General features: G+C 43.4%; 1 protein-coding gene across 7 annotated transcripts in view; it reads right to left on the bottom strand.

Moving 5' to 3' along the window:
* Positions 1–18,326, bottom strand: part of FUT8 (fucosyltransferase 8) — a 286,256-nt gene that overhangs the window by 95,498 nt on the left and 172,432 nt on the right. For all 7 annotated transcript variants that reach the window (XM_090033168.1, XM_090033167.1, XM_090033165.1 and 4 more), the window contains 2 exons: positions 8,403–8,518; positions 8,128–8,293 (listed from right to left, as the gene is read on the bottom strand). In XM_090033168.1, the coding sequence (XP_089889294.1) occupies positions 8,128–8,293; positions 8,403–8,518 (282 nt within the window). The remainder of the gene's footprint in view (positions 1–8,127; positions 8,294–8,402; positions 8,519–18,326) is intronic.

The raw sequence follows: 18,326 nt of genomic DNA, 5'->3' as shown, positions 1-18,326 counted from the left end.
AGACTTCTATTGATACTGTTTGTGCACTTACAAAAGAATACATCGTCATAGAAAACGTCCCAGTCACATGCAGTCTGCTGCCATGCAATTTACCCTTCAGTGACAGTTTTCCTACAGAATCTAAAACGTGCACTTAAAAAAAGAAAAAAGAAAAAAAGAAAAGCTACTTTCCAGTACATTAACTGGAGTTCTGCCAAGTATGTTGTCTATATCTACTCTGTGTGCTACAGACTGTAGATTTTGTTAGCAGTGCCCATTTGAACTATGCATGGATCAATATTTTTTCCATAAACTTCTTCCTGCTGCTAGAAAAAATGGCTTGAACTTAAAATGAACATGATCTTTCCAAAACTAACATCCTTCAAAACACTATGCGGCATGTGCAAAGAACAAAGGTTGAGATCACAAATCACTTTTTTGTCTTGAACCAGAGGGTCCAGCCTAAAAAGTAAGTGCAGTAACAGACTAGGAGAGACTTTGGCACTGACAGTTTTTGCCTTGGTACCCTGACGATGACTAGAAGGACCTTTGCTCTGTCTTGCTCAGCTTGTCTCTCAGTTATGATAATATTAGTGAAATATCTATGTTAACTGGACTCATCATTAGATCAGGAAGGCATCTTCCGGAGCACCCTGAATCAGACTGCCCTTGGAGCTAAACCTGACATATATTGTTCTTGCTGCCTGCAGGCAAGTTTAGAGATAGCTGACCCTAGCACTGGACATCAACAGCTATTAATAACAAATGAAGCTCCTGCTCATGGTCCATGTAGAAATGTCTGATGAGGCTCTTGGCAGGAGTGCTTAGAAGGCCTGATAAATTACAAATTGTAATAGGAATCTGGTGGTATATAATCAGTTTCAGAGGTTTACTCCTTCTGTGCACAGGTAGAAGGACTGAGTTCCCTTTTTATTCTTTATATAGTAAACAACTATCTAATATAATCTATATCAACTGGTTCTCAATAAGTGGAAGAATTTTCTTGTTTCCCCCGTGCACTTCTTCTCTATAATATCAACACAGAGTTAAATCGCTTTGTAGCATATGTCAGTGCATAGTCTCCCCACTCTAGTAAAAATGAATCCATTGCTTTCACGGCTACTGGAAATAAAAAATCAGAAAAATATTGCTTTTCTAAGTGGTGACTATCCAGACAGCAAACTCTCCTGAGCCACACTGATGGACATCGGGGCACATCCAGATGAGCGCACACATGCCTCTTACCCAGTCTCAAATCCCTATGAAACAGGGCAAGCGGCATGCATGGGAATAAAAAAATGTTCCCCGCGCTGCAAGTTTGCGGTGTGGGGAGAAAATTAGACCTCCTGGATATCCAGGGGTCAAAACACAAACACCCCCCGCCCCAAAAACAAAAAAACCCAAACAAACAAAAAACGCTCCACAGAACAGCAGAGCAAGGCACGGTCCCAGACCATCCCTGAAGCCAGCATGGGAGTCAGTCCTCCAGAAGAGATGCTCTGGTTTTGGCCAAAGCATCTCTTTGGTGTTTCTGCTGCCCCCGGTACTGTCCAAGGTAAGTAAGGGAATGGGGATGGGGGGGTTTATGGGTGTGGGTGGATGTAAGAGGTGGCAGGGGAATGTGGGGGGATTTGGGGAGTGGTGGGGAGGGGATCTCCCCGGGGCTGCGGGGGGTGAGGGGCCAGCAGCTGCAGGGAAGCTGGCAGCACATGCAGGGACCTGGCCCAGACCGGTGCGGCACGTTAGTCTGGCTTTGAACCAGAGCGAATTGCACAGCTCTGGGAGGCGTGACAGGAACCACACCTCCCAGAGCCATGTGACCCACTCCAGTACAAAGCTGGACTAACAAGCCACATGGGGCTGTTCCAGGTCCCACCATGCGCCACCTCCTCACAGGCACAGAGAGGAAGAGGTGGGACTCAGCATGGTGCATGGGGACCGCGTGCCAGGCCTAGCCGGGTCCTGCCACCCCTGGGGCCCCTCGGCCACCAGCCGGGTCAGTTCCATGGTCTCAGGACCCAGCACAGCACACAGGGACCGTGTGCCGGGCCCAGCCAGCTCCTGCCAGCCCTGGGACCCCTCTGCTGCCTGACCGGGCCAGTCCCATGGTGGCAGGACCAAGCACAGCACGCAGGGACCACATATCGGGTCCAGTCAGGTCCTGCCGGCCCTGGGGCTGCTTGTGCTGCCCAGCTAGGCCAGTTCCGTGACATGAGGTCCACAGGACCAGCCCAGCTGGGCAGCAGAGGCAGCAGTCTCCCCTAGACAAAGAAGAGAATATTATAATTGCTGCTTAAACAAAAAGGAACACCAACAGATCAGACAGTTGTTAAAAACTGGAGATTTAAGCATACCAGAATTCCCACCTGTAAGAACAGAGAAGCAAAATGAGAGAGGAGAGAGAAAGTAAAGAAGAAAGAAAAGAATTTCACTAATACTTTTCCAAATCTACCTTATACTATATAAACTTACGCTAGAAACATAAGCAAAATTATAATTTGGCACTCCATCTCAAATTAAGAACACTAATAAATTGATGGCAGACAGTGTCATGTGCACAAGCAAGGTTGCCAACACAAGAAAGAAATCTTTAATGACAATCTGCAATTTTTTTTTTTTTTTACTGACTATCAAGATTTTTTACTGACGTGTTTTTACATACAGTGCTTCATACCACCTTTGGCCACACAGCTCTGCCTAACTTTGAAGCAAGCATTACAGGCAGGTGACTGCTGACAGTACACAGCAGAATCACATGGCTGGGGAAGGACATGAGGCTGAGAAGGTTCCCATGGGTCACAAAGACCTGATGGAGAGCTCCTTGTAGGGTACTGAAGTGTACTCCCACTCAGACACAAGGTGGCAGCATTCTGCTCTGCTTGTTCATCAACGCTTGCATCCAGAGTGCTTGTACAAGTTACATTTTATGCATGATCAGGACCCTACAGCCATGACTTAGAAGTATTCTGTCGCTGTACATGTGTGTTAAAATGTCTGATCACAGGGAAAATTAACCCTGGTCAAATGAAGTATTAGATTAAAGTGCTCTAAAACAGAACATCTTATGGAACATGTATTCCATCCAAAGTTAGTTTTTTTGCATGAGAGCAGGGCTGGGCTGATGCTTGCACTGGTAAGCAGCAGCTCAACTCTGCCCCCAAGGCTGTCAGTGGGGGAAGGTAAGGGAGGGGGAGCAGCGGCAGAAGCTGCCAGCTGTTTTGGATGGCCAGGCCTCAAGTGGCGGTGGGGGGTGGAACAGAGCCCCCTTGCCTCACAGCTCCCCTCCCCACCCTGCTACCTTGGCTGGGGTATTGGGGATGAGCCACGCCTTCAAAGCAAAGAGATTTGTTCCACCTTGCTGCCCTCTCAGCTCAGGCTATTCAAAACAATTGTCCATGCTGCCACTATCCCTTCATGGTGTTTTATATAAAGCAACATGAATTAAAGCAGGGCCCTAAACATCTGTAGACACCCCCAGCCTCATTCTGGTGACAGATCTTCAAAGCAAGCCTATGGTTTCTTGGGGGATTTTTTTTTTTTTGGAGGACAGTTTTGTTTTGTATGGTTTTGTTTTTTTTTAAAACGGACTGTCCATAAATGTATGGACAGTAGAGAAGCTTAGGCAAAGGAATAATTAGGATGCATTTATGAACTAGCATACAGAGCTATGAACCAACATAGAGAGCAAAATCTTCAGTCTTTGCATATACAGCACACACGATAGAAGTGTGAAAAACACATAGGGATAAATACTAAAAGAAGAAATATATTTCTGATTTTGATGTGGAAAATATATGAGAAGTACAAACCAATTCAGCACGTTTTCAGTCTACAGAAACCTGGAATTAACTCAAAGGAAAGGATCAACCTACAGGCTAAGTCAAAAACTGAAATTATAGACATAATTTACAGCAAAGGTCTCCAACCTTTCTAAGCAGGAGATCACCTTCAGCATTTAAAAGCAACCTAAGATCTATCACGCGCCCCAGTTGTGCAGGGCCTGCCCATGCTGAAGCCCCACTCCCTTCCTCCCTCACAGCTGTTGCAGCCACCCATGCTGCCCCACATTTGGCAGGGGGTATGTCCCCCCCCAACTGTGCGCGGCAGAGGCAGCTGCCATTGCGGGCTGGGCTTTGTGCTCTGAGCCCCACTGCAGACTGCCTGGGAGCAGCCCGACACCATATGTGTTGTGCCGCTATGCTAAGCCTCATTCCCTGCCCGTCCAGTGGCTAGATGAACATGTCATCAGGCCACTCCCAGGTGGGCTACAGCAGGGCTTGGGACACAAAGCCCAGCCCACAACAGCAACTGTCTCCACCACATACAGATGGGGGTGGCATGTGCCCCCCAGGGCTTCCACTGGGCTGCACACAGTGGCAGGAGCCACCCTGCCCTGGACGACCCACCCGGGCTCAATCCTCCTGCCACCCACCCGGCCAGGGCCCCACTCAACTTACCCTTGCTTCTGCCTCTGCAGTGCACTGTCCCTCACCACAGGGGCCACAATCTGGCCCCTGCCCCTTCCCTCCCCTACAGACCTGCTGGGCTGGGGGCAGGGTGCACGCATGCATGTGCTCAGCCCCCTCACCCCAGCCTCAGATCAACTCCAAGAGGCTCCGACATCGACCAGTGACTTAAGTAAACTGGACCAATATCAAAATAAATATTGAGAAATCTGCTATTATTCAATTTGCTATACAATGCATTGAAAATTACCTTTTCTATTTTAAATAAAAATACCGAGTTTTGCCAATCAATAGTACACCCAAACACTGTTTCAGAATTCATATATAAGTAGTACCATACTGGGCAATATTGATCAATCTAACCCAGAACCCTGTCTCCAAAAGTGCCAGAAGTAGATGCTTTAGAGAGAGAGCATGAAACCAGGCATACATAAAGTTATCTATCCCCTGTTTATTAGCTTCCCTAGCATTCACCAACTTTGGTTTAGAGATGCTAGAGGAAACGTCTCTGACTTGTGTTTATTAGCTATTAATAGTAGGGAAGCACCGACTGGCATTTTTTGGGCCGGTACTGATGGCCGATTTCTAATGAGCCATATCAGCTGATACCAAATCGGCCAATATGCAGCCAGGCAGCTTGGAGAGCAGTGTCCAGCTAGTAAGTCTGTTCTGGGGGAAGGGACAAGGGGGGAGAGAAGGGGCGGACAGATCAGTGTCCCTGTAGTGAGGGAGGGAGTGGGGCTGGAGCAGCATAATGATGTTTTTAGTTTTGTTTTCAATTTATTTCTTAATGATGCCCAATTTTTAATTGGCTTTTTTGGATGCTACTGCACATTGAGCTGATGCTTTTAGAAAATTATCTACAAAGACTCCAAGGTCTCTTCCCTGAGTCAAGAAAGCTAGCTCAGGATTTAGGATTCTGAATGATTTAGGATAATTTAGGATTGGTTTGCTATGCAGTTCAAAGTTTTGCATGCTGTTGCATCCCTATGAGCATCCCTATAATTTCTCCTGCTAAGCACCAGTATTACTGAGCTGGGTCCAGAAGCCTCTGGGTCCCAACAATTCTCAGACACAGATATTAAAAAAATATAAACTGGGAAATCCTGTTCTCATGAAAGTCAAGGAAAAACTCCCAATGACTTCAGCAGAACCAGGATTTCACCTCAGAATTAGCAATCACAGGCTCCAGGTCAACAGTAGTCACTAAAGAGTCAACTGTATGAAAAACTGTTTTGATTACAACCAGAAAACCACAGAGGTTCTGACATAGTAGTTATCGATAGATATCTAATAAGAGACAAATTAGTCTTTCAGAGGGAGTTCAGGAACTACACTCATGGCCTCTATCCAAGATTGCTCTAATTAAATGTGTGTTATTAATTTAATACAGTAGTTTGCTGTTATTACTGTGGCCTGATATTTCAGCTCAAATGTGAGCTGCATTTAGCCCTGGTATAAACTGACATCCAAAAGAAAATACAGAATATGACTACGTTTCACCTGCACTGGATTTCTGAAAATTGGGGAAAAAACAACATTAGCCACAAGGATCATACTTGATACTTATTCCAGCTATCTAATAAAGAGTACCTTTAAACATCTTGTAATTCAAATTTGTATCAGTAAATATTTATCTTGAACGAGCACTTGCATGTCAATTATTATAATTACATAGTGATTTTCATCCTAAAAATCTCAAAGTGCTTTACACACGTAGTTGTGAATCAATATTCTTTTAAAACCTGGAGGTCCTGAAGCACAGATCTGAAGTTGCTTATCACAAATCAACTCAGTGAAACATTGCCTCTCAAGGTCAGCATTTTCTGCAACCCCTTCTGAAAAAAATCCAACAGAAACAAGACAGAACTTAAAACTGAGAGCTTAAATACTCCATTTGCACTGTAGAAGTGTCTTTCAGATTGGGGAAACATGTAAAGCTTTCCAAAAAAATTCATCATCTGATTCAACAAATAAAGCAAGAGCTTGGCAGTTTTAGAGCGTAGAGATTTGTGGTTCTCTCTTGTATCTCTTGTAGCTTCCTGGAACTGTCTTAATTGGAAATTAGCTGTGTGAAAAAGCTTCAGAAAATACCCTGTATATAGAATTCTCTAAAACAGAAACAAGGTCCAATTGTGGTCCAACCACATGTCCAGACCTGGTAACAAAAAATGTGGTTGCCAGCTTCTCTCTCCCAATTACACTTATTCTCATACCCAGCCTGTCCATGTTCTATCAGCTGGAACTGCCCAAAGAAACAAGAGGCATGGAGACCTGGACAGCAAGGAAATTCTTCAAGGTCTGCACAGGTGCCACTAGCATGAAAGCACAGGAATCTGGGCCTCAACAAAGGTTTAGAGGTTTTAGAACTGTTGTTAATTGTTACATTATAAGTTGTAGTTCAAAGTTCTGTATCTAATTTATTGTTGGCTTAATGTCAATGTGTCAGTAACTTTTTTTTTAATCTTTTATTAAAAATACAGCAAAAAAGCAAAAATTAAATAATCTGAAAAGTCTTTCATAGGGGAGAAGCCCATGTTCAAAAGACATACATTATTACTACAGATTGTCCTTAGAAAACAAGAATGCCATTTTAAGACTGTTACTTTTGATCTGTTGTGGCATTTCTCTCCTGTTTCTTTTAAAAACAAAACAAAACAAGACAGGCACACAAAACAGAGAAAGAGAGAGAATAAAAGTGTTGCTTCTACTCTATCACTTTCAGCTTAGCTGCTTGATGATTACATATGGAAATTGTTTACCAAGTTAGGGTGAAAATATTTTTTATAATTTGGCTTTTTTATTACAGCACTATTGTAAAAGATGAGTTTGTCTTGGCCAGCTAAGTCACACTCTTACTTGAGAGCTAAAAGAAAAAGATAGTAAAGCGTTAAAATAAAGGTGAGGAAAGAAAAATGACACATTACATTCACATTCCAGGCCATGGGTAAAATTCAGCCAAACACTGTAGAGCTGCTGAAGACATTTGTTTTCTTCTCCTTGCTCAATTTGAACAAGACATCTTTCAAGGCCAAGAAAATGAAAATTCAATAGCATAGTGGCAAATCAAAGGTTCAGCAAATGGTGTCAGCCATGCTGGTGAACCTTGTGCAAGCTGGCTCCTGCAATATGCTCCTTTCATAACTTAACTCGGTACATTTCTAAAAACAAGGGTGATCCTGACTTGAGCAGGGGGTTAAACTAAATGAACTGCTTATGTCCCTTCTAGCCCTGCTCTTCTGATTCTATACATGTGTACATCCCTTCCCATATTTTTACATAATACTGATGGGCACACATGTTCATGAACCCACATGTGAGAGATTCCCCACTAGTAGATTAAAAGAGTCAAAATATCAAACCAAAGAACTGGATGACTTGAAGAAAAAAGCCCTAAATTCAAAATTTATCTAAAACTATCCTAATCACACAGGTGATGCATTAGACAATATCACCCACAAAAAAAACTTAATATCAAACCATATAGTGTCCACTCTGTGTTTACTCTGTCCCATGTTCAATACCCCTCAACACAATTTGCTGATCATGTCCCAATCATATTGTAATACAGAGTGCTGCTAACTTGCCCTAAATTGGAAATCTAACACATTTAGCATTTTTATTCTAATCATTCTGTGATCTTTCGTGCAATAAAAATGCAACAGAACCAAAATACTGGTACCTTTCTTGATGACCCAAATCAGATAAAAATTCATCGATACGTCTTTGGAGTTCATTTCCTTCCAAATTTTTAAACTTCTTCAATTCACTCTGGAGAAAAAACCAAAGCTCCTTGGCTCCATTTTCAATTCGTCTTCTCAATATTTCATGGTCTTTCCCCAAGCCTCCTATCAAAAAGCATGCAAGTGTCAGCATTACCAGTGATATATGAATATATTGAAATATTTACAAGATGGTATTTCAGTTTTAGAAATAAAAGAAAATGCATCTACTAACCATCTCCTGTTCTCTTCTTATAGTTTTCTATCTGTTCTTTGGCCTTTAAAAGCTGCTCTTCTAAAGCATGCAACTTTCCTGCAGCAGGCCCCTGTTCAATGGGACCATCTGGTATCCTAGAGCACAGAAAAGAAAATGTAATCAAATAAATATATGAGATATGTAATTATTTACTTGCTTTGCTAAAAGTAGCTATTGATAATCTGCACAAGATTACAGAAAGATTCTAATTACAAAAGAGAGAAAAAAAATCACTGTAAATAAAACTAGCATAAGCTAGTTGCATTCTTCACCAAGTAATGCTTACAACAATCATAATGAAAGCCTGTGGTGGTTTCAAGTCCATGTATAAAATGACTCTTAGCATAATGTAAGGTCTCATGGCTATTATGGTAATTACCAGTAGTTTCTGAACATGTACATGTAACAAGCCAAATTCTAAATATAACTATTACTCTTAGGACAGGATGGAGGAATGAAAATAAAGCATAATTCCTTCTTATAAACTGATTACCAGATGATTTTAAGGCAAGCCATATTCGTGCAAACTCAAAGACCTATCTCCTGATTCCACATTATTCTGCAATAGCAGTCAACTACTACTAGATACCCTGATAAAATATTGCCTCCATGACACTCTTTTCCTGTTAACTATCTTTAAACGGCACTTAAACGTGGCACTTAAACCTGAGTATAAGCTGATAACAGTTATCGAACTGAAGTGATAAATGAAGTAAGGGCAACAACAGAGGTACTTAGTTAACCATGGTCAAAAAGGCACTTGCTGGAAGTGGTGGTACTTGTAGTCTGAGGAAAATGGTGCAAGACAGCAGTACTGAGCATAAATATTGTGCCACCATGGTAAAACTGCCCCAGTAGCTGAATTTCTAGTTCCAAGTGTTCTGTCCACTTCACAAGACTGTACTGTAAATAACACCAAAATATATGTCCTTCCTTGCAAGCTAAGTAGCTCCTTAGTTTCTTTAACCCCTCCACCCCCCCCCCGCCACACACACACACATCCCCTCCTTAGCCCAGCCTCCTGTTGGCACTGCAGCTGTACAGTCCTGGCACCACAGCCACTGGCAGCTGGGCCTGCATGGAATGGAGTGCATTAAGTAGCCATCTGGCCTGGCTACCCACTGCAATAAGCCACTGCCACCAAGGCACCACTGATTCACGCTGGCTGTGGGTCAAAGAGGAGAGACTCAGTCTGGGGCAGCAGTGGCACACTGCAGCAGGCGGACAGGCAGGATGGCTACTTGGCATGCTACGTTGGTCTGCATCCTGTCTGGGTCCATCTGCTGGTGGCCACAACATCAGGACTGCACAGCCACAGCACCAACAGGAAGCTAGTTGGGGGGGGAGGTGGGGAAAGGAAATTAATGAGGGAGGCAGAGGAGTCTGTGTGCTGCATGGCCTGGCCCAGCCCTGGCTGCAGCAGAGCTCCCTTCTCAGACTCCTGGCAGCAGCCAGTGGTCCAGACAGGATCAACTGCCCGCTCCCCTTTTAGCTGCTCACCAAAACTTCTTAAATGGCTTTCCAGCCCAAATAATTACCCACCCATGAGTTAGCATCATGCCAAGGACAAAAATCAATATTAATACTGAATCTAGAATCTTACCTAGTAACTTCCAAGTACAAACATTTTTTTAAATAAACCAAGCTCTAGACATACCATAAACAAAATTATGCATTGATTATACTGCAGAAAGCAGTATAAAATAATAGATAAGCCCTACAGAAATAAGGCATAAGTAGGTACCTACCAAAATTGTGATTTTGCAATTTTCGCAGAAACCACCATTTCAGGCAGGCTCCACAAAAAAGCATAGGCTCTGCACTTTTTGGCAGGCTCCTTAAAGAAAAAAAAGCTAACTGAAAATAAATGCCAGATCCTTCTATGGCCAGGCTGCACAACCCACCAGGGAAGTAGGAAAAGGGGACAGGGACTGCCAGCATGGCAAGAAGGTTGCTGCCCCCCACCCCTGATTGGCTGTGAGCGCTGTCCATCATATAGCCCTGCCCTTCACCAATCAGTAGCAAGGGGCAGGGATGCATCACAGATAGTCCTTGAAGCCAGTCAGTGGGGGGGCAGGGCCCCAGGCCAAAGGTGTAGGGGAGCCCACCATATTCCACCCGTGAAAATGGCCTCCAGCCCCATGGTCTATCTGTAAAATTGGCTGGCAGCCACCTCAAATTTGGTAGACCCCCATCTATAAGGAATGCTCACTCTCTCAAAATTCACAAAAGTTTCATTAACTATTTCTTTACTCAAAAAATAAACCAATGGACAAAGCCACAGTTGGACCCATCAAAAGCTTAGTTCTGCACTATTTGTTACATGTTTCCTATAAGACACACGTAGCATCAAAATCTAGGTGCATATAACAACTAAATAGAAAAATCACCATTCATCATATTCAATAACAATTAGAATCTTAAAGCACTCTTCAGTGACTACCTCACTTTCAAAAAAAGTTTCAAAGTTGGGGTTTTTTCAGTGATTTCTAACACACAAACAGTTCACCAGGGGTGAAAAACCTTCTAGCCTACTTGTAAGCAAATTTTTATATAGTGTTTTTCACTATAAAAAAGAATGCCCAGACCAACTGAAAAAAAAACAGATAATGAATAAAAGAATTGTTCAAAATGTAGTAAATACACAAATATAAAATTACACCATTCAAATCAGAAATTACATATTATATTATAAAGTCTAATAAAGATTATTATCAGATTAAGAAGTCAGGTACTCAGAAGGTCAGAAGTCATGAAATGCTGGGATTCAAGCTACCTATGCAACTTTAAGTCTCTTCCAATGTACATATATGCATTATACCTTTAATTAAGCCAGGAGTGTTCAAACTCAACTTTGTGTTTCAGACCAAATCCAGACTGCAGGGCTTCTCGTGGACCAGATCCAACATGGGGCATGAACACATGGAGGCAGCAGCAGCCCCAACTCTGACCTGGAGTATATGGAGGTGGCAGACCCAGAATCTGGGTTGGAGCCAGGGTTGCCACCACCACCACATCCCATGCCAGCAGGCCAGAAAGAGTGGTTCTGTCAGGCAGATCCACCCCGCACATTGCCCCTGAATAAAACAATTAAATATTATTTTTCCACAGAATCCCTAACCTCTTTCAGTGTACAAAATGGATGTTGTTCAGTGACTGACATTTCTGTAAGACCCATGTCTTATTTGCTATACAAATTGGAAACTTCATCAGCACTACAGTAAACAACAGAAAGATATGTTCCTCCAACACCCATCTCATTCCTTCTTCCCTACCCCAAAACATTCAAAAAAAATCACACTCATCTGATTCTCAACACCCACTCCACAAAATTTCTCCAAAAGAGTGGACAGACGTTCACTTAATCCTGTACAATTTATGTCAGGTTTGAATACTGATATCGATTGCACTAAGAGCAGGAAAGCCAGACACTCAAGCTGTCCTAGGATAATAGGCAGTATTACAGTGCCTTGTCAATAGGTGGCAGTGGAGCAGCTAACAATATCCTGCATGCTTTTAACAAATCGCTACCCTAGAATGGAAACAGACACATGAAACCTAATCCAGTGAAATTTACACTGGTATGTTTTTTTTTACCTCTGATATTTTCTGGGGTAAACCGCCATTAGATGGGGCAAAGTCACTGTGGTTAAGAGCAAGAGTGATCAAGCCTCAGCCCACAGACCAGATCCAGCTCCTGGCACCACGTCATCTGGCCCATGGGGCTTCACACACTACTGGGCATACAGGGCAGCCTAGAGTTCCATCTCAGCATGTGGGGCTGGGCAAAGGCAGAATGGGGCCCCAGGGGCACAATCACCATATGCAGGGCTTGACAGAGGGGACCCAGGGCTCCCAGGCCCTGATCCTGGAACATGGGGCTGGATTAAGGGTGTGCAGGACCCTGGAACCCCAATCCCCACATACAGAATCAGGCAGAATGTATGCAGGGCCCCAGTCCTGGCATGTAGGGCTGGTTGAAGTGACGCAGGACCCCAATCCTGACATGTGGGGCCAAAGGCAACTACACAAGGCTCCCAGGGACCAATCCTGGCATGCAGAACTAGGAAGATGCAGTACAGGTTCCTAGGCCTCAATCCTGGCATGTGGGTCCAGATAGAGGCTGCATGGCACCCTGGATCTGATCCAGCCTACAGACTGGAAACCACTTGTTTGACCTGCATGGCCAAAAGGTTGAGTGCCACTGGTACAGGACTATATCATCTGTTCACTTGTTTACACCAATACAACGCCAGTTACATCAGTGTAAATGCTTAATTTATCCACATCCAAGCAAAACCTTCACCTACCTCTCATTACAAAAGAAAAAAGTTTAAATACAGTTTCAATTTTCTCTTCCACTCCACTTCCAAAACTTCTCTTATTACACTACCCCTTCTACAGAATTTGCTTACATGGGCAGGTTCTCACTCCTGTCCACATGCAGAGGACTTGTTATAAAAGCTCTCCCCTTGAAGAAAAAAAACAACATATGCACACGGAAACATCCCTCTCCAACCAAAACATCAATAGTAACCACTTTTAAACATTAAAAATTACATGCATCACATTTTAACCATGTTATTGTTCAAAATATTAAAGAAATTAGCCTCTGCAGTTTGATTGTCATCACTACTTGTCCAAGCTGCAATATAGTTGGTTAGCTGAGCCTTTATGATGATTGTGTCAAATCTGGGGACCATTTGCCACATAAAACTGAAATTGCATTAAAATTAGGAAACTTTGTAACACATAACAATGTATATATTTATATTTAACATGCCTTGTGAGGATCAGACTATAAATAGAGTGGATTTGGGAAGAGAATGGAGAAACAGTGAGGGGCTATTTGAGGAAAATGAGAGTAGTGAATTGTTTCCAACTAGCCTGCTATTTCAACTGTAATTTATATCCGCTTAAAATCACTTTTCCAGAATAAAAGCTAAGCTGGGAGCCATTTAATAGCTCAAATTCAGGTTTTTACAAAAGAAAGCAAATTTAAATTGGTTACTGAACTGCAAATTGTTGCTGAGATCAGAGAGTTGAGGGATGTGGTCCAAAAGGACTAGGCAACCCTAAAGAGATGAAACATTATTTTTAAACAATGAAAAATTATATCCAAAATAGCAGAGAAAAGCTTCCTTTCTATCTTTAGCCTTTTCCCTCAAAATAATTAATTTCCTTCCCTTCAGTTCCGTCTTCTCCGAATTATCATATTTACTCAAATATAAGATGAACTCCCAATGATTAGATTCTATATATAGAAAAATCTATAAATTTGTTATAATTTTCCAGGTATAGAATCTATTTATTGAAGCTTTACCTTGAATTTGTCCCCCTTCCACTGCTACAGCAGGAAAAAAATCTCGGACAGGGTCAGGTGTATACTTCGAATACCCCCCACCCCCACCAAAGGATCCATGTGCTAATTAGCCCTCCATTTGTGATTGGAACTGGGTGTTCTTGTCAAAAGTCCTGAGATCCTCTACAATTTATATGAAGATGATGTGCAGGTTGAACTGTTTGTGGGCTCAATCGGTGATTTTTGCTAAATAGTTAAGACTAGTCACAAATCAGAAATTGTTGGAAATGGGAAAGAAGGTGAAGCTTATCTGTAGAAGTGAAGAGGAAGTCAAAATATATTTAATGTAGAAGTTCACCATGACCTGAAAACAAGTCAGTGTTAAGAGGGACTACATGCAATGAGCACTACCATATATCTTATCAGATGGGCGACACAACACCATCTTTGTGGGAGATTTCCACCAGTATATTTGCCCACTATGGGCCATGTCGTGTTCAATATGACACAACATATCATGTCTTACAGTCACACACAGTGTTGGTTGCATTTAATCAACTTTATAGTTGGTTTCCATTACTGAGCACTGTAAATGTTTTATTTCATTTTGTATAACTGCCGCGTGGCATTTTTCACATTTATGTAACTTTATAGTCTTATCTTTTAAGTCAACCCAAACCAAAATGTTTATTTAGTAATAGCTATAACCAAAATGCTAGCGCGCGTGCAAAGCGCACGCGAATTTTGTATTTTCCCACACATGCAAATTTTGTATCAAGCTGCGCATGCGTACTTTGTAAGTTTCTTTTCTATCCTGTAAGTTTCACTTTTGCAGAAACACAACCTATATAAAAATCTGCCTAGCAACACCCATGTAAAAGAAACTATCCTATCCCTGCACGCTTAGCTTATGTCATAGTTAGTGTCATAGAGGCGGTCCAACCAACATCAATAAAGAGGTGAAGAAACAGGAAACGGCAGAGACGACGACTGGATAAACCTCAGGCTTGATCACCCTGTTGCCGGTCCTCAGCCTCCCATCTGGGCGTATCCCAGCGAAAACCCATCAAAGGCCTCGAAAACCTGACAACAAACATCAGCCTCTCAGCGTAGCTTAGACCGCATACCCGCTTTTACCATACCTCTGCGCTTTAGCTGCAACTTCGCTCCAGCCGGTCTCCCCTCTTATTCATAAGAGGGTGAGGCCAGGTGAGTTGAATAAACCCTTTTACTATAAACTTTGAAAGCGTATAGCATTTTGCCTACTTGCGCCAGTAAGGCGAACCTCGAGGACAGTCAACGAGCCACCTCTTATCCCACCCTACAAGCCGCATACTCGCTTGCTCCGTAAAGTCCGCGGCTCACCAAGCGGTGTCGGAGTCTCTAATCTGGCATTTCGCGACAAGCACATACTGTTTTTGGCGGCAGTTTGATGACAGACAATGGAATTAATGATGTTTCCTTGTATGTGAATGTAAGAGTAGGAGTTTTTTTTCTCCATGCTGACTGGGAAAAACACTTTGCCATATATTTGACTATAATTTCATAGTAGCTAGGGTCAGGAGGAACCTGAACAGATCATCTAGCCTGACCCCCTGCCACAGACAGGAACGAATGCTGGGTTTACAAGACCCCAGACAGGTGATCATCCAACCTCCTCTTGAATTTGCCCAAGGTAGAGGCGAGGACCACTTCCCTGGGAAGTTGGTTGCAGAGTTTGGCCACCCTAACTGTAAAATACTGCCTTCTGATCTCTAACCTAAACCTATTCTCCAGCAGCTTATTATCATTGTTCCTCATCACCCCAGGTGGTGCTGGGGAGAAAAGGGCTCTACCTATTTGCTGTTGATCTCCCCTGATGAGTTTGTAGGCCGCCACCAGGTCCCCCCTCAGCCTCCTCTTGCTAAGGCTGAACAGGTTCAGGTCCCTCAGTCTCTCCTCATAGGGCCTGTCCTGTTGCCCTCTCACCAAGTGGGTGGTCCTCCTCTGAACCCTCTCCAGGCTGGCCACATCTTTTTTAACGTGTGGCACCCAGTACTGGACGCAGTATTCCAATTGCAGCCTGACCAAAGTCACATAGAGAGGGAGTATCACCTCTCTGAAGCGGCTTGAGATGCATCTTTGGATGCATCTTGCCGGCTGCGGTCTGGCACTGGCAGCTCACGTTCATCTTGGAGTCAATAATCACTCCAAGATCCCATTTTGCCTATGTGCTTTTAAGAGGGGAACTCCCCAGCCTGTATGTATGCTGTGGATTTCTTCTCCCAATGTGCAGCACCCTGCATTTACCTATACTGAAACCCATCCTATTCTCATCTGCCCACTTTAGTCATCTGTCTAAATCTATTTGCAGCCTCTCTCCCCCTTCAAGTATGTCCACCTCACCCCACATCTTAGTGCCATCAGCAAACCTAGACAGCGTGCTTTCTACCCCCTCGTCCAAGTCACTGATGAGGATGTTAAATAGTGCAGGCCCGAGGACCAAGCCCTGGGGTACCCCACTGCTGACATCATGCCAGGCTGAGTACAACCCATCCACCATTACTCTCTGGGTGAGCCCCATCAGCCAATTTTTGACCCATCCAACTGTATAGGCATCAATGCCAGTCACTTAATATATTGATGAGGATAAGGTGAGAGACAGTGTCAAAGGCCAAAGGTAGTATATATGATAATAACCTTATCAGACTTAGAATTGTTGTTTTTCCTGCTTCTGTCAAATCTCAAAATTAAGGAAAAGGATTCTCTCCCCAAAACCAGTCTTTGTCCTCTTACCATGCAATGGGCCCAGCCAGGCCAGGCGGCTGTGGCTGGGGAGGGAGAAAAGCAAGCTGGTCTTTGTTCCCGTCTATCTGGGCTGCAGGGCTGAGAGGCTTGAGGGCAGCCCTACCACTCAAACAGCTACTGGGGGGGGAGGGGAAGGAGAAGAGGGGGAATCTTTTATTTTTACATGAAACCCTGTTTTTACCTGGGGGAGGGTTCCTCTTTTTTTGTGGGGGGGGGGGGGAGGAAGAGGAGGGGAGATTTCTCTGATTTTTGTAGGAAATGACCAATTTCATAAAATTGTGATTTTGGTACCCCCTAGTTATATACTTTATTGGGGGGGGTTTCTACTTCTACTACTTGACTCATTTATCTATGTTAGACTATAGTAGCCCCTAAGATGCTTAATGGTAACAAGACAGGATTTACTTGCAGCTTTTTGACCAAAATTTGGGTAAGAGAAGAAGCAGCAAAGAAAATGAACAAACAAGAGACAATAAGAGGTAAGAATAATTTTAGAAAGCACAAGCAACACAGATCAAAAAAAGTAGGCTAAAAGATGCCTAGATTGCATTAGAAAGTTTTTTTCAGTTAAATCTGGTTTATTACAAGGTAGAATTTAAACAGGCAATAAAAATAGCCATCTGAATATTAATTAGGGTAGAAACCAATAGAAAGACTTTTTAAAAATTAGTGAGCCAGGTAATAAAGTATAAAAATCTGGTTTCACCCTGAACCCTTTGCTCTCTACCCTTGAACTAGAGTTCTTGATGAAGATCCCATCTGCGGATGAACTAAGATAAGTGCTCTTTTAAAACTTATTTTGAAACTTAGGGCTAGGGACAGGCATTCAAAAAGCCTGGGCCTGAATTGATTCAATCTTTGCACGGTAGTCTAATCTGCCTAGGCTGAACTGGTTTGTAACCGTACAGAAATCTCTCCTGGACTGAAGAAATGCAGGCACATGCCTGAAGTGGCTCAGGCTAGAAGCCAGAAGGCACTAGAGCAGCCCTCTCCTTCCCTTCTACAGTACTGAGCTGAGGGGGGGGCATGGCCAGAACCCTGCAGGTGCTTTGATTAGGGAGGGGTACTCCTCCATATCCCCCCACCCCACTGCTACTGACCAGTGAGGGAGTGAGCAGGGAGTTATACAGCATTTACTCACACAGCAGGGAGTTACACAGGGACTAATGCAGTGTTTATTGGCCCATCAAGAAAACAAAAGCCTCTCTCATTAATTCAAGCTCTTCTTTTAACTCCAAAAAGCCCTTAGAAAACACTGTCCTGTCTGCCTTATACAGACACCTCTCAGCATTAGCTAGCAAACCACATGCTGGCTATGGTCCGTGCTGTGGGAGGGGAGGGGAGTGGAGAATCCCTGCTTGAGCAGGAGTGTGTGGGGGAGGGACAGGAGGAAGCCAGGCAGATGCTGGTGTGTCTGCAGTCTCTGCTAGAGCTCTAGCAAGGGAGCAAAGGGACAGGGCCAGCTTTGCTGTGGAGCAGAGAGCCCCACCCAGGGCTGCAAAACATCCGGGATCCTGGGAGACTCTGGTTTAAGTTAAATCAGGAATAGGTCTAGGACAGACATTGCATAAATGGTCTGACCCAAATCAGTTAAGTCTGATACTACATTCAACCAAATTTATCTCAAACCAGTTTCAGCCTTTTTCAAACTGGTTTGCGTGCACTGAATGTCTATGTGTATTATCTGCCCCTAGCCTAGGTGAGACGTTCTTTCCTCTTACAGGCTGGGCATCTGTTGGAGGCTTTTTAAGACTTCAGGACTTAAAGAAATTAATTTTGCATTCCTTCAAATGCCAGCAAAATTGAGACTTCCT

The sequence above is a fragment of the Crocodylus siamensis genome, chromosome 2, assembly GCF_052110815.1.
Source record: "Crocodylus siamensis isolate JL-2025a chromosome 2, ASM5211081v1, whole genome shotgun sequence".
In the NCBI taxonomy this organism is placed as follows: Eukaryota; Metazoa; Chordata; order Crocodylia; family Crocodylidae; genus Crocodylus; species Crocodylus siamensis.
Note: the sequence above shows the minus strand (reverse complement) of the source record. Positions and strands in the feature narration are given on the sequence as shown.